The following is a 17,673-nucleotide window of genomic DNA, read 5'->3' on the forward strand; positions in this document are numbered from 1 at the left end:
CACTCACATCTAGGGCAGGTTAACTCACTTTCACATTGAATTTCACTCACTTCTCGGTCCTGAAGTGATTGAAAATGAGTGCAAAGTAAGTGCCTGTCTGATTTTTGGGCTCAACTGTAATTAACATGTAAATGGGTAACAATTATTCACCTAGGTAATTACCACATCTTTCCCAATATAGAAGTGACAACTTACTTTTTTAACACTTAAATCGAGAAATTTACAAAATCAATGTGGGGCCCACCGTGATGTATGTGATGTATCCACACTGCTCATTTGTTATGCTACCTGAATTTAGGGCATGAGCAAAAAAAAGGGACAGATCCAAAGCTCAAGTGGACCACACCATAAGAAACAACGGGAATCGAACACCTACCATTAAAAACTTTTTGGGGCCTTTAAAAGTTTTGCATATAGCTAATATTTGTGTTTTCCCCTTATCCATGTTTATGTGACCCTATGAACAGGTTACATGATGAAAACACCTCAATGTGGGCCCAGTTAAGGAAATAACTTTTAACGGTATAAGAATTAAGGTCATTGTTTCCTTTCGTGTGAGTCATTTGAGTGTTTGATCAGCCTCATTTTTGGTCTAATGCCTCAAAATGTTATAATTGAATAGATGGACGGTGTGGATATATCATATACATTACAATGGGGTCCACATATTCCATTCCATACTTTTTTTTGGTGAAGGGAATTGGCTATGAAATGCATGGAAATGACCGCGAAGTGAAGGGGAATTGATCGTGAAATGCATTGAAATGACCGTGAAGTGAAGGGAATTGACCGTGAAATGCATGGAATTGACCATGAAGTGAAGGGGAATCGCTGGAATTGATCGTGAAATGCATGTAATTGATTGTGAAATGAAGAGCATTGATAGTTAAATGCATGGAATTGACCGTGAAGTGAAAAGAATTGACCGTGAAATGTATGGAATTGACCGTGAAGTGAAGGGATTGACCATGAAATGAATTGAATTGGCCGTGAAGTGCAGGGGATTCACATGAAATTAACCGTAAAATGCATGGAATTGACCGTGAAATGAAGTGAATTGACCGTGAAATGCATAAAATTGACCGTGAAATGAAAAGAATTGACTGTGAAATGAATGTCTTATTGGAAATTTGAATCGTAATGGTAAAAAATTCGCAATTTAAAAAAAAAGCAACAAATGTATTTAATATATAACATTCACAGTCGTATTACAAAAAAATGTACTACAAATTCACAGTCGTATTACAAAAATGCACTACAATTTGACTGGTAAAATGTATGAAATTGACCTAGTAGTGCATGAAGTTGATCGATCAATTGATTATATTGAACAGGAACTAAGTGAAATTGACTGCGAAACTTCGTTAAATTGACTGCGAACTTCTTCGAGTTTATTGGATAGCCACATAAAATTAACTTGGCAATGCATGAAATTGACCACAAACTTCTAGGTAAACACTTAAGAATTTACCTAGAATTTAAACTTCAAGGTAATTGATCGCGAACTCCAATCACTCCCTAACACTTCGTGAAATCCGTGTCCGAGAAAAAGAATAAGAGTGTGTTAATATGAAACATGTTCTTCGGAGAAAGGTCTTCAAGATTTCACGTTTACCAATGCATTGGCGTTCTCTTGGATAAAGAATGCACATAGACTTGAGTAGTATGCAACATGGAAGATGTAATGCGATAGTATGATGGAGATTATATGGAGATTTAGTGAAGAAAATGTGTGAAAATAAGAAATAGGGATGATACTGGTGAGTCCGGACGTGTTTTTGGGCGTAAAGGAGAGAGTTGAGTGAAATTGATATAGAAGGGCATTTTTAACCTTTGGCAAGACATCCGTACGATATGAGGCTTATTCTCTCGGGGGTGGGTGGATTTAAAAACAAGTGGGCCTAAAAAGGTAAATGAGCCATAAATGGGTCGTATGGTTGGAAATTTCTCCCGGCACGTACATGAATCCGGGCTTAACAGGGTATCTCAGCCAGAATTAGCAAGAAAGAAACTTTGATACTGCGGCAGAGCGTGATCGATCATACGCACGCACTTTGTAATTTCTTAGAAATTGTATATGTGAAACATAAATTTATTTAAATTAAACCATGGAAACAATGAGCCTCGCTTTAGATGTATCAAGAAACAAAAAAGTTATATTTATTAGGTTTTCTAATCATTGGACTGGTGGACATTTATTGGACAGTTAACAATAAAAGTACCCAATCATCCTATTCCAATAAATAAGTTTCCGCCAATCAGAGGTTAGGATTGTTCTACAAATCATATTTTGGAACCGCGACGGTTGATTCTGTTTGATTTCAGCGAATGAATGCTGCATGTACAACTCAATTGCCTACCTATCAAGTGCCATACTTTGCCAGAGTATCAAATAACTGGAAACCGATAATTCAGGTGTATTATCAACACCGTCCATACATTTTATGAGATAATTCTAGGGTATGATACAACAATTTAAGGATATAAAAATCTCAAGTGGACCACACAAAATGAAACAGCGTGAATTGAAGGCCTACAATTGAAAACTTCTATGGGGCCACACAAGTTTTGGATCAAGCTGATATTTGTGTTTTCCCTTCATCTATGTCTTTGTGACATTATGAACAGATTGGATCATAAATAAACATCATCGTGGGCCCCGAGAATGTTTCAACGGTGGACGTTACACGTTCCCACTATTTCCTGTTGTGTAGTCCATTTTAGCTCTATATATGCTTCAATTGTGGGCTCATGCTTTAAAATCTTTTTTAAAAACGGATGGACGGCGTGGATATGACATATACATCTACGGTGGGCCCCACAGAGCTTACTCAAAACGCTGGTGAGTGAGTACGAATCCGCTTCCCACAAAACTCCTCAATTAGCAATCCCCGCCTTCTGTTTTCCACGACTCCTATGTGATCGCCACCACTCGGCCTCGGCTCCAAAGCACAATGCTTCGGCATCCGAACCTCTTTGCTTCGGGAGACGTAACTAAGCCTCGGTAGAACAGACCCTTTATCTTGCTCGCCCTGTTCCGAAAAAACCCTTTTCCTCCAGCAACTCAAACTCACCCAAAAAAAAAAAAAAAAAAAAAAGCAAAAAAATAAAAAGAAGGGTTTTTCCTTCTCGTACTCAAACCCAAACTCTAAAACCCTAGAATCGGGAGGAATCGATCGGGCTGCTATATAAGGGGCCATTCGATGCTCCCCAAACGCCCAAGCATCTCAGCCCCTCATACAAGTGAGGAGCTTCGATTTAAATGCTCCTCTCCTTCTTATACTTCTCTTATCGTTTCATGCCTGGAATCAAAGGTTCTCTCCGTTCTCCGCTCAAAAACGGGGTTTTTGCATATCGGATTTGTGGAAAAACGAAGTTTGGTTTGAGGATTCAAAGCTCGAGGGTTTGCAGTCATGGGAGAGATGAGTAATCAGGTGAGTGGCTCTTTTTGTAATTTTAATGTGATTGGAGGGTTTTTATTAGGGGAAGTCTAGAAGTTTTTATATATATATATTTGGTTTTTTTTTTTTTTTTTCTTGGAAGAGATTTTGTGTATGCAGTTTGTAGTGATGGTCGTCAGTCTCCTGCCGATTACTGGTAGTGGGCGGAACTCTATCCGCTGGATCGAGATGAGTTTTGGGAGAACCCCGTTTTGGATTTGTGTTGGGATTTGGTGGTGATGTTCTGTGGGTGGTGGGGTTTCGAACACGTAAGCCAACGAGTCCACAGAGCCATCCCTTCGTGGTCCTGCTGTGATTGGACGGTTGGATTGTGTGATTGTTGTTGTTTTCGGACAATGGCCCACCTTTGATGGGGTTTTGAAGGAAATCCGTTTTGGGTTAGTGTGGGATTGGGTGTGTGCCATGGACGGCAGTGGGTTGGTGAGTTCAGACATTTGTGGCTTCTACCATGTGGATGTCCCTTTTAGGTCTTCTTAAGTTTTCTGATTGGATGGTTAGGGGATTTTGAATGATTGGCATGATTTTTTCGGACAATGGCCCATGTGCAATTGGGCCTGCCTGATGAATGGCCTTTATATCTTGGTTTAACTTATTATGTTTGTGCTTTGTGGGATAAATCTTCTATAAAGGTTTCTTTTGATTTTATTGTTTTGTTTTTGTTTTTTGTTTTAATGGTTCAGTGATGATAAAAGACTATCTTTATGTTTTCCCCTTTATACTTCGATAGCAAAATTCATGCTAGAAAAGAAGTAAAAACTGCTCGTTTCGCAGTAGTGTTCAGCATGAGCATGGGAGTTGTGATTCGGGCCAGCATCCCATTATATAAGTGGGACTCACATTTTGGGTTTTCTGCATGACTAGTTATGCAACCCATAGGCCCCACAATTTAATTACCATTGATCGCATCCAACTAATCATCAGACTGGTGATTTGGTCAACCTGAATGATAGTATTGATCAGATTTAGATCAACCAGCTTCTATTTATTTATTTATTTATTGAAAAGGTAACAATAACTCTATTAAAGAAAGGAAGTGACAAGCTGGCGCGATAACTACACAAGGCAAAAACAAACACGCCCCCAAAAAAAAAAAAATTATAAAGGTGGGACTCACATTTTAGTTTTTTTTGCACTAGTTAGTGATGCAACCCATAGGCTGAGAATTAAATGACTGTTGATTGCATCCAACTTTGTTGAAATGACCCGTAACGGCACTGTACTGGACCTTTATAGGGCTGATGTATGTTTTTTCAGTTTGTTTTTTCAATACAAAAAAAGAGGCCGTAATAGCTCTTTTAACGGCTGTTACACCCCGTATTGTAAAGGTAGTGGTGGTGGCCGTTATGGCCACCGTTACTGTTATAGAATACCTTGAGTATGAGTCAAGCTATAGGTTCTAACAATATTGCTCTGCGCAATCGGGAACAAGAGGAACAAACAACCTCCAATGGGACTATTCAAATTATCCTATATGAGCCTTAATTTTTTTTTTTTATCCTATATGAGGGCGGGATGTTCACATTGTGGATTCCGCCAAGCATGTCAAGATTGAGATTCCGGATTACGATGGTAATATGATCCCAATGTGTTTAATGGCTGGCTAAAGCCAAGTGGAAGAAACTATCAATCTATATTTTGTTGCCCTGAAACCTAAGGGCGCAGCCAAATACTGGCGGTACACTATTGAAGAAGACTTGCATTGATGTGGCTTTGAAGGTGGGACTGAAAGGGTTTTTGTTGCTGGATTATGGGATAACTTCCTTCTAGAAGCTTCTTACACCGCGGCAAGGCAATCTGATTGGGGAAGAATACACAATGTTATTATAAACTGGTTATTAGCTGCCACCTAACAACGGAGATGGGAAAGCAACAACTGACACGTTATTGCAATGGACTAAGGTTCAATATTAAAAGGGAACTGGTCACTATTTGGCTCAATAGTGTGGACAAAGTGATTTAGAGGATGATGATCAGGAACGTAATGACGACATCGATGCCTCAAGGAAAATTAGTTATCATTGGTGTGGTTAGGAGGATTCTCACAACATCAAAAGAGAAGGCCCAAGAAGACTGGTTGATAACTGATATCTTCCATATGAACATGGCCTCGCAAACTGTGGTGGGCAAGTTGAAGCTGAAGACTTGAAAGCATCCCTAACCATTAAGATTGCGTGGGTGAATGACACGTTTATCCCTACGACCAAGCGGTGCTTAGTGAACTTCCCCCTGCATCGTTACGAAGATTCACTTTGGTGTAAACATTATTCAAATGAAAGTAACATGCACACACACATAATATTAGGGTGTCGATGGATATATGATAGTGTTTTGACTCATAAGGGTCACAAAAATATGTATAGCTTTGCATACAAAGGAAATCCCATCACTCTCAACCCTATGAGAGATGACGAACCCAAAGAGGCAAAGCCAGCTTCCACGGTGTTGAGTATTGCCTGATTCATGGAAAATATCTTTGTGCTAGGGAATCATTATTATTAGATTTTCATATTTGAGCTTATTTTTTTTTGTTTTGTTTTGTTTTGTTTTTTATTTTTTATTTTTGAGATCTTGACTGGCAATGAATTCTATTTTTAGGTCGAGTTGGGGAGAAAGGGGAAAGATGAAAGGGAATTATTAAGATGAGGAAATTGGCTTGTTTCAGTTTCTTAAGAGCAAAACTTGTTCTGATACCAAAATAGTGCAACTCGATCAACGAGGCAACTAAATGTAGTGAAATTCATAGTACCATATTGGAAGTTCTAATCACACGAGAAAAGATGCAATGATCGTGAGCAAGCTCGACGGTCCTCTAGTCTTATACTAGAGATCACCACTTTCCTCCCCCCGACATACTACCATAGGGAAATAAGAGAACTTGCTTAAAGAAAATATCATTCAACTGTCTTATTCCACAGAGCCTATGCCTTATTTATAATGAGTGTTTACAAGGTATTTATAGCGAGTGTTTACAAGGTTTACTCTTTGGAAAAAGCTCTAGCATAATCCAAGGAATCTAAAAATAGAATTCCTTGCTAGTCTCTAAAATAAGAAAAGTCCTTAAACACAAAAATTTAATAATACTTCTTTCATAGCATAGAGATATTTTCCTAACATATAAATATGAAAATAAATTAGGAACAAGTTAAAAAAGAAAATTGGGCCTTTTCTTATGCACAGTTGTGGAGCGGACACGGGTGGGACTGTGTGTGATCGTATTAATTAGTTTGGTGGGACCTAGTATGGATGGATGGTGGACCTAAAAATCTCCTTCAGTCGATTCCAATTTCCATCTATCTGACAGGTGGGCTTTAAATCTCCAATGGATCCCATCTGTCTGATAGGTGGGCTTTCTCCTTTTGCATATCGACCGTCGACTGTATTTTATCATTAAGCATCCACATATGGACCATCGATTGTATTTTATCACTAAGCATCTGCATATGGAGCATTGACTGTGTTTTATCATCAAGCATCCATATGGAGCCAGCCATTGTATGGCCAGGTATTCCTGCATTACTGCCCATTCATGAAGTCCCTCCCACTGGGCAGCTGATCTTGAAGGCCGGAGTCCACCTGCACTATTAATTGCTTCCCCAAACCAAAAGGTTGCTAGTTGGGTTGGGCATTGTAAATTCCATCTGAATTTGAACCATGCAAGGAAAACTGAAACTGCGTGAAAATTTTAAGCCCAATGAGAGATGCTCTCATTGTAGCACACAACTTGATTGCTGAGTGAGGATACTGTGAAGGTATTGGGAATTTAGGGTTTATGGTTTTGTGATTTTTGACAAACTACTTTTGTTTGCTGAGCTTGGATAAACAGGGTGTCATTAATTGCGTTGTGTCTTTTCTGGGCCTTTCCAAGGTTGAATTGTCTTGGAGCTGCTTGGCAAGTGTTGCTATAGCTTGCCTATGAAGTTTGTTATGGTATTCTATTGAAGATGATAATAAGCAATTTTGTACCGGCTTATGGTTCCACATGAAAGGTGAATGAAGGGATCGTTTGATGATTGCTTGTAGTTGTTGAATGATCAACTGATATATTGTTGTCCATAGTACGGATGACGAATTATATGATCCTGGACCCAAGATATACACGGCATACCTTGGTTCGTTTTAGGTTGTTGAGCCACGTTTTAGTGATCCAGAGCATTGCTGTGTTAGGCCCACTGGTGGATGGACCATGTCTGCGAGCTCTCCCAGAGTGGAAGCTCCAAGTCACTGATCATGTGCTTATTATCAGTTGAATCATGAATGTTGACCATTGTTGCATTTCTCTTCTTAACCATTCACTTCAAAGCCACAAATTTAAAGGTCGGCGTTGTTCTATTTAGAAGATTTATGGGGCATGGTCCACCAATGGTGGGATCCAGCATGCCAATGGTTTGGGTCACAGAACATCACTGCCCACTTGTACATGGTAAAATCCTGAGTATACTGTGCACATCCTCATTCAAGGATCATTTGATTTGCCACGAAATATATACAAAATATAAATCCAGATGCAATAACTTTGTTACAGTGAACTATTCATAGATTGTTTGATTCCATAAAAACATCACTATCATCATCATCATCTAAGCCTTATTCCAATTATTTGGGGTTTGGTACATGAATCCTATTCCACCCTTCCACTCTATAAAGGCCTGTAACTTTATTTTAATATTTTAGGATAAAAATGCTTTATCCTAATCCCTAGGAGTGTTATGCACCTGACATGACTGACTGATACATGATGTTAACTCAGTCAGTTAAGCTTTGCCAATGATGGGTGACAATCAATAAAGGCATTTTGTTTTCTGCTGGTATCTGTATTTCATAGAAGCCTCTTCCTGTTTTTGACAATATTTTTGCTTCAGTTGTTTATTTTGATTTGTACTCGCTTAAACAGGTTGTTCTATTTGGGTCATTCAGTGAAGATGAAACTAGGTTATTCCAAAGGAAGTCACGGGTAAATGCTGTGCAGCCTTTGGAAAAGAAAGAGCTGCAATTTGGCTCTTTGGACTATGCTACTATAAGTTCACTAGGAAGTCGCAAGGTTCAACCCCAACAGAATGATTCTTCTTCACAGGGAACAGAAGTTCACCTGCCATCGAAGCCGGTTATGAAGGACAAAACCTTAAAGAATGAAAAAGCAACGATAGGTGAAGATTTGCAAGGGGTTTCAGGAAATGCAAAATCAAATGGGAGTATTAAGGATTGCTCTCATGATGTTCCCCCAACTGATGGGATTACTGAAAATGACAAGCCCGGTTTAGACTTGAGTTCTTTGTGTATATCTCAGAATAAAAGTGGCCCTGCAAAGCTACCAGCAAAGCCAGAACTGTATGTCATTGAGGGTGGAAATTCAGCAGAGAAAAATTTGCTCGTGGAGGGAAACTCTGTTCAGAATGAGTTCCTTGCTGATTCAACTACATTTGCATCTTTCAAAGAGACTGTTGGCAAAACAATTACCGAGCAAGATATGGCTATTAAAAATCTACTGCCACGAGGCCTAATCAACTCGGGGAATCTATGCTTCCTTAATGCAACATTGCAGGCACTTCTGTCCTGCTCGCCATTTGTTCAACTTCTGCAGGAACTAAGAACTCGTAATATTCCCAAGGTTTCTATCTGGATGATTTCTGTTTTCCCATCTTACCTTATGTCATGAAATCTGATACATGCAATAAAATGTTAATTGATTTACCCTCCTGAGGCTCTGTATCATCTATGTCTCATCTAATTCTTGTTATGAACTTTGATTTCCTTTTTAGATTGGCTATCCAACGTTACGTGCATTTGTTGAGTTTATCTCTGACTTTGACATGCACACTGATTCAAGCTCGAAGAAGAATGAGACAGTGGTTCTTCAGTCTGGCAGACCTTTCAGCCCTGTCATGTTTGAGCCTGTTTTGAAAAATTTCACTCCAGACCTACCGAGTAGCATATCTGGCAGGCCAAGGTTTGTGTTTATTTTATACCATGGATTTTAAGTGCTCAGTTTTTAAAAGCATTGTTCTTGACTTTGATGTGAAATACTTGCCATTTCATGGAATGCTTCTTAAAAGTTCTTTCTTGTACTAAAATAATATAAGATTGGCTGCAGGATTGAACTTTTTCCAGTTCTCACTAAAACCTTGTGTTGGGGAATATCCACCATCCTGTTGATCTTCCAGTAGTCTGTTAGCTATCTAACTGCAAAATACACCACCGGCCTGTACTGGTTGAAAAATGTATAGAGGAACACTAGTGTGCAGGTGCATGCGTCATGGGGTTCCATGATGCATGTGCCAAAAACAGTTTGAATTTTGTGGAGATTTCTCCATGTCAATTCCATAATAAATCATTGCCATCCATTGTACAAGGTCTTTATGTACGTGCTCTCTCCTTTTTTTTTTTTTTTTTTTGTGGTAAAATGGCCCTTAGTAGAGAGGAATGGCAGAACAGAATTCAGGTAGTTGACCCCAAGTAATTGGGTAAGGCTTAGATAATGGTGATGATTGACAAATTTTGGTGAGGCATGATGTCATTGTCGTTGTTAGTTATTCGAGCAATAGAATTTTTGCCAAGCAATAATGAGAATCCTAGTTTGAAATATACAAAACAGGATTCTTAAAGCCAATCCTAATTAGCTGGGACAAGACCATGCTGCTATTGATGACAATAATTATGATTTAATACATGAAGAAGCTGACTCCAGATAGCTTGAACAAGGCTGTGATAATCGTGATGGTTAGATGGAAAAAAAGAGCTTAATGAATGTTATTGGGCAACACATGGAGGCTTTAATACGCACAATTATGCTGATTATGGACATGAGCCCAACCGCACACGATTCTCAAAACTTTTATACACATGCACATGCGGTGCTATTGCTATTACATGTTTTTTTTTTTTTAATTATTATTTTTCATGTTCTAGATGTCCTGTTGATTGCTTTAGAGTCTTACTTGACGTGGCATTATTACATTTGATGATAACTATTTTACCTGTACTGGATGTTTTGTCACCAAAATCCCAGTCCTGCTGTTTGAAATATACAAGGTTATGCATATGGCTAAAGGATTTTGTACTGAGATTACTTTCAACTAAGAGTCTCTATCTCACCAAAAACATCTTTCAGCCTAAAATTCTTGCTATAGTGGATGATGGCATCATGGCATCCTATTCCTTTACAGACAAGAAGATGCTCAGGAGTTTCTAAGTTTTGTCATGGACCAAATGCATGATGAATTACTGAAGTTTGAAGGTCAATTTTCGAGCTTGAATGGGGGCAAACCGTCTTTAATTTCATCTGTAGAAGATGATGATTGGGAGACTGTTGGGCCAAAGAACAAGTCTGCAGTGACAAGAACACAGACCTTCATGCCATCAGAATTAAGTAACATTTTTGGAGGACAACTAAGAAGTGTTGTAAAGGCAAGAGGTAGGCCTTTTTATATATGCATGATATCATATAAGAGTTGTGATGTATTTTTGACTGAGTTCATTTGGTTTGGTTTACTTAATCAATTTTGTTGTGTAATTACTTTTTAATATTTGGTTTGACTTTCTTATCTATCTTTTGTGATATTTGTCAAAATAAATTTGGAGATGTAGTTGTACCATAGAGATGTTGTCTAGCTGTTGTGGACATGGAAATTTTCAATTAATCATTGGGTCATTGGCAGGATGACCATTCAACTTGTCAGATTGGTGAGTTATACTCTCCGTTATGTATGCTTCTTCCTATAAATGGTATTGTTTTCTACCCAAGCTGAGAAACTTGGGCCAATTGCTTGAGAGTCGGAACCCTTTGATGACCAAATGTAAGTTGATAAGTACTTTCTTACACTTGCACTGCATGCGTTGCAGATTTTGAGCCGTTGATATGTAGGCAGAAACATTGATCCGGAATGCTCAAATGACTGTTGGATCTATCTGAGATGATCTTGCAAATTCTCTGTTGAGATTTGAGAGTGATTTCCTCAAATTGTCTGATGGGCCCAGAAGATAGGATTTCAGCTTTTGGGGAATAATTATGTGTTAATATGAATATGCACCTCCTATCTCCTTTTTAGATGGATATCCTAAGTTGGCGGATTTATGAAATCACATCATAAAACTACAAGACGCATTGAATTGTGAAATAGGATAAACTATAGGCATTTAAAGAGCAAACCGCAATCTAGGTAACCTTGTTTGCGTTGAGATGTGTTTAAATTCAGAAAGGAGGGCCCACTCAAAAGCCAAAGAGGCAATTGAGCACTTAAAGAGTATCAATAGAGACCAATTTTCTCTAAAAAAGTTCTATCATTCCTATCCTGCTGAATGCCCCACAAAATATCAAATGGGAATAGATTCCAGACAAATTTTCCCCAAGTCGGAAAAGGCCCCCTCAGATCACTCAGTGATCACATCTAATACTGACCTGTTGAGAACCCATTGAACCTTGAAAATCAGAAAAAGATGCTCCCACATTGCGTTAGCTGTGTGACAATGGAGCATTTAATGGTCTGCAGCTTATTCATTTTCCCTGGGCATAACACATTCGGGATGGTAATGTTCTTCCTTTTGAGGTTATCAACTGTGAGAATTTTGTTTGCTGTGGCATTCTTCACAAATGCATGAACTGTAGGAGGAATACGAGCTTTCCACACTTTAGCACACAGATAGAGAGGGTTGATACTAGCGCAAATCCTTGGCAAAAGAGATTTGCAAGAGCAGCACCCACTAGACTCCCACATCCAATTCTTTCTATCTTCCCTAGTTGAATCCATTTTTGTCTCATGGTACTCGTACATGAGCAAAACATGCTTACACGTCATCATAAGGTTCCTTCAAAGATCCATATTTCACGCTTTCTATCCTGCTATGATCTCCTTGTAGCATTTGACCTTAGCACCAGGGTTCGTTTCCAACGAAAATAAGATGCTTACAACTTAGGGAAGCAGTAGATGCTTAGAAGTTCTTCATGTTGATTGCCCTAGCAATGTATTTTTTGTGCTGTTATTTTTTAAGCATCTTTTGGTGATTTGTTACACTTGCACTTTGTTCAGGTAACAAGCCTTCAGCTACAGTTCAGCCGTTCCTTCTGCTCCACCTTGATATTTTCCCAGAAGCTGTCCATACTATTGAAGATGCACTTCGTCGGTTTTCTGCTCCAGAGACACTTGAAGGTTACAGAACATCACCTGGGAAGGTAATGTTTGAGATCTACCTAGTACTTAACTCTGTGTGTTTAATTCTGAGGGAAAAGTTGTAAGATGATATTTTATTCTGTATTTAATATGTTTATGAGTGGAGAGGTTGGTGAGAGAGCCAATACATTTGGAAAAGCATGAAATAATTGGCATCTGCTACAGTAAGGCCCCGTTTTGGTAGATGCCTAAAAATTGGTTCTTCTCATTTTTTTTTAGCTAACAGCAATTAGGCATTAGAAATCTTGATCTCCAATACATAATGAGTTCATGTTAGCGGTAATTAATTATCGATGAGAGATCAATATCTCTACTACATAATTACTATTAACTAAGGCCCGTTGGGATTTGTGAAAAGCATGGGAAATGAAAGTGTTTCTCAGGAAAAAACCTTATTTCCAGCATACTGTAGGGTGCATGAGAAGATAGATGGTAGCATATGTGAGGTGCCTTGCACATGTAGGTTGCACGTGTGGGGTGCAAAAGAAATGGATGGTGGTATGATGAACTCATTTTTAGGCTTCTCTACCAAACAGGGCCTCAAAATTCCTCTAGACTCCAAGCCATTCAAAATGGTTCTGAATGTACCTGCAAAATGTCGGCATCTTTTTCATTACCATACATTGCCTGACCTAATCTGCTTCATGCTTTCACATCTTCATAAAGCTTAAAGGCTTTTCCATCAGCTTAGAATTCAATGATTCAGGACCATGTCATTTTCTGTTTCTCCTATAACAGGAAGTCCTTAAAGACTCAAAACCAATTCAAAGCAGTTCTTGACTTCCCTACCTAATCATTTCACCAAGATGTTATAATCCCTTGGGTAGAAGAAGATGCTTGTTGTCACATTATCCTGAAGCAATTTCCCACATGTACAAATTGGAAGAGGCATTTGAGTTTTATTAAGAGGAAACATCTTTTCACAAATGGATTCTAGTGCCTAAAGGACCTCTGATTCTTGGTATGTAAAGGCAGAGAAGTTAACAGAGGAAGACCTCAATAATGGTTTGGTAGGTTTAAGTGGTGTGGATCTTGGAACATATTCTAAGGATAGGTTGGCCTTTACGTAAAATTGATGGGCAAGGAAGGATATTGTGAAGGTACAAAATCTAGGGATAATTTTAATGTTCCAAAAAAAATAAGAAAAAGAAAATCTAGGGCTAATTTAGATGAGGGAGGTTCGACGTTGGTGTTAGAGTAATAAAGTCCCTCAATATACATTGATACACCACACTCTGACAGCTTAAGCTTTTGGAGTAAATGGTTGTTTGACATGGTATCAGAGCAGAAAGTCATATGTTCGAATCTCAAGAGCAGCAAATATGCCTCGCTAATATTTTATTCTCCCACGGGGGTCAGGAAAAATCAGGTCCGGCCCAGGGACCGGGAAATCAAGCCCGGCCTATTTATGGTGTGACTGTCCCTCCACCCTTCTCAATATGTTCCCGTGCGGAGTTCCCACCCCGCACGTGCAGGGGGTGTTAGAGTAATAAAGTCTCTCAATATACATTGATACACCACACTCTGACAGCTTAAGCTTTTGGAGTAAATGGTTGTTTGACAGTTGGCACCTTAAGGGCAAGTCAACACCCAAGTCCTTTGGGAACTTTTAACCTCAGATGCAGAGGATCCTTTGTCTCCATCTTCTCCGAGGGCCCATTTGGATCGTAAGTTGCTTATGATAAATTACTTATGCCTTAAGTAACTTAGTTTCTACTTATTAAGAACATAAGTTTGTTTGGTAAACAACCTACTTATCAGCTTCTCCTCTCTTTGGTCTCTCCTATGCCTCTCTTCAGCCACTTATGAAAAGTAGAAAAGCTAAAAAATTTAACTGAAGTGATTAAGTACTTTTAAGTAAAAAATTTAACTTATTACTAATCATAAAACAAACTTGACTGAAATAAGTTTCTTATCTACCACTGTAAGTAGAAAAAGTAACTTATTTGGCGGTATCCAAATGGGCCCTTAGTGTCAGGCTGGGCAACTGATCGAGTGGTCTCCATTGTTGTCGATGAACAGATCCAATAACTGGGTAGGTCGATGATGTCGCTGTACCAGACATTTGTCCTAGCATGACACCTTTGAAAATTATCTCATAACTGGGAATGCTTAGACTGTTGATATATCTTAGCTAGCCAGCTCAAAGGCAATTGCTTGTAACAGGGATCTGTGGTCATTGCTTTGTCTTGGTTTTTTTTTTTTTTTTTCATGACAAAAAAGAGATTTGTTACTAAAATATCATTGGCTTAAACATTTGTAGCACGTACTCTTTTAAAATAAATTGCATGGGACACCCATGCTTCTCTTGTTTTTAAATCTATGTTTATTTTCTGTGGATCACAGCAATGGAGTTGGCTATGCCGGGTTTTATGTTTCTTGTGAGGAATTGTATGATCCAGGTGCATCAGTAGTGTCCCGATGCTGTCATTTTGGCTATTCAGACCATTTATCTTTTGGACCATACCCCCATGGATAGGGGTTGCCCCAAGAATCCCTAGATCAGAAGATCCTAACCCTTTGTTCACTAGATGGCAAAGAAAAAAAAAAGGATACAGCAATGACCTGAAAAAAGCGAAAGACTGGATGGATGGCTAGGATGGGTACCATTTGATTCACTAGATGGTCAAGAGAAAAAAGAATAACCTGAAAAAAGTGAAAGACTAGATGGCTAGGATGGGTTTCATTAGGTAGTAGTTGGATCATCAAACCATGGACTCCCTGCATGTTTGCAATGGTGTCTCATTCATTACAGTATACAAGTCTTTGTGCATTAGGAATCCTTATTTCCTTTTTGGGGGTTTTCCATGTGCCTTTTTCTTTTCTTTGATGCATCCGATCAACGCTGATTGGGAGATACTGAAGGCTCCTAGTAGTTGAGGATTTTGCCTGCTGCTCTTGGGTATTAATTATCGTTGATGATGATTATTCTGTGTAGGCTGGGGTGGTGAGTGCTAGCAAGTCTGTGACGATACAGAAGCTCTCCAATATGATGATACTGCACCTGATGCGATTTGGATATGGAAGCAAAGGAAGCACCAAACTGCATAAACCTGTCCGCTTTCCCCTTGAACTGGTCCTGGGCCGTGAGTTGCTTGTCTCTCCATCTTCGGAGGTGAGATTCCATTTTACGTGCTTCTTTTCCCCACTTCTTTCTTAAATTATAAGCAAGGTATTCCATAACGATAACATTGGTTGTAACAGCCACCACCGTTATTGTTACGGTACTGGTGTAACTGCTGTTATGCTTTTTTTTTTTTAAAAAAATAAATTATAAATATATATATATATATATATATATATATATATATATATATATATATATATGTATTTGATATTTGAAAAAATCTGTCTCGGCTCCGTCACAGGCCATTTTTCTATAATAGCCGTTACAGCTGTTTTGGCCACAGAATGCATACCAGTTACCACTGTTACCGTGACGTGACCGTTTTGGCATACCATGTTTATTAGGTGCTCATTTATCTCTATTGATGGTCTAAAGTTGGATCCGAGGAGTCCAACCACCAATGGTTGGATTCCAAATAAGCTCTAGTTTTTCTACTTTATCTGCTGTAAAGTTCTACTTTGAAGATCTGGACAAGAATAGATTGAAGACAATGATTTGCAGAACAGGTGGCAACCTGAATCTGTATGCCTGCAAGATCTAGGCTGTTCATCAGGCAGGGCTCTCATTCTACTCTGTGGCCCAAAAAATAAGCCTGTCCTCTCCATCAAGTGTGCAGCGTGTTTGAGGAAAAAATGGATAATTGGCAACTCTTACACCTCTGGGCTGCCTTACTTTTGTTGATGGGATGCTCATGTTGGGTCCCACCTGATGAAATGTCCTGGATCTCGCACTAGTGTCCATGTTGGATCTTGTGCTGTGATTCCACCGGACAATTGCATCCAATGGACAATCTGCCAGAGTGGTGGTTGAATGCAAATGGGCTGGAAAAAAAAATCCCTATCTAGAATGGCAAAGATTTCCTGGCGGGGAAGATTTAGGGCCTCAGATGAGCAGTCTTGATTACTGGATGGCAGGCCCACCCTACACATGCAGTACTTGATGCATGTCTTCCTTGGAAGCTTACTTAAAAGAAATAAGATCCAAGTTAGGACATTTCATGAACCAGTTTTTTTTTTTTTTTCACAGGGTCGCAGATATGAGCTTGTTGCCACTATCACACACCATGGTAGGGAGCCCTCAAAGGGGCATTACACAGCTGATGCCAGGTACTCTGACGGCCAGTGGCTTCGATTCGATGATGCATCTGTCTCTGCCGTGGGCATTGGGAAAGTGTTGCATGATCAGGCATATGTTCTCTTCTACAGGCAGCTGTAGCAAAACAACTCGCTGTTGTAATTGATGTTTTTTTCCGCGATGAGATTGCTTAGGAGGACGAATGGGTGGCTTGTTGGGATGCATTCATTTTCAAGGCACATATTGTGGCCCATGCGAGGGGAGTGCAGCATCCAAAGGGTGAGATTTTTCGGGCTCAAAGAGCAGGCAGGCCATTAACCATTAACTTGCAAGAATTTGGCCCAAGATATGAGGTATTTACTTTCATTTATTTTAAGGCCTCACTGATTAAAGATAGTCTTTCTTATTCTACTTCTTCTATCATGTCAAGAGATGCAGAAATGTCTCTCACCTTTTTGTCTGTGTATAAGATCTATCTGAAACACAATCTGAAACCAAACGCCTTCGAATAGTAGTTTTCCAACCTTGTATATGCAACTTCTTTCGATTGTTGTCTTGGATGGAGACAACGTCGATCATGATGGCCCTTGCACTTGTCATGTATAGTTTTCCTTTAAACTTGTATTCACTCCTTGCGCCCATGCCCTACCTGCACAGGGCTGTCGATGGAGTACCTGATTAACCGGACCTGATACAGATGGGTCCAGGTCCAATTTTCTGGAACGGTTTAGTAATCAGGACGAGATCAGGTTTTCCATTGGATCAAGTTTTATCACTAATACATGGACAAGCACATATAAGTTATGCTCAAATACAACTAGTTGAGTGAGGCCCACCATGGTGTTTGCAT

The 17,673-nt window shown here is 39.2% G+C and overlaps 1 protein-coding gene across 1 annotated transcript; it reads left to right on the plus strand.

The window, feature by feature from the left end:
• The first annotated feature begins 3,038 nt into the window (after positions 1-3,038).
• LOC131219323 (ubiquitin carboxyl-terminal hydrolase 24) lies at positions 3,039-17,353 on the plus strand. The gene is made up of 7 exons (XM_058214393.1): positions 3,039-3,434; positions 8,353-9,066; positions 9,218-9,405; positions 10,622-10,869; positions 12,482-12,624; positions 15,561-15,737; positions 16,776-17,353. Exons 1-7 carry the CDS (start codon positions 3,414-3,416, stop codon positions 16,962-16,964), a joined length of 1,680 nt encoding a protein of 559 aa, XP_058070376.1. The 5' UTR covers positions 3,039-3,413; the 3' UTR covers positions 16,965-17,353.
• Positions 17,354-17,673: the final 320 nt, after the last annotated feature.

Source organism: Magnolia sinica, chromosome 11 (genome assembly GCF_029962835.1).
Source record: "Magnolia sinica isolate HGM2019 chromosome 11, MsV1, whole genome shotgun sequence".
In the NCBI taxonomy this organism is placed as follows: Eukaryota; Viridiplantae; Streptophyta; class Magnoliopsida; order Magnoliales; family Magnoliaceae; genus Magnolia; species Magnolia sinica.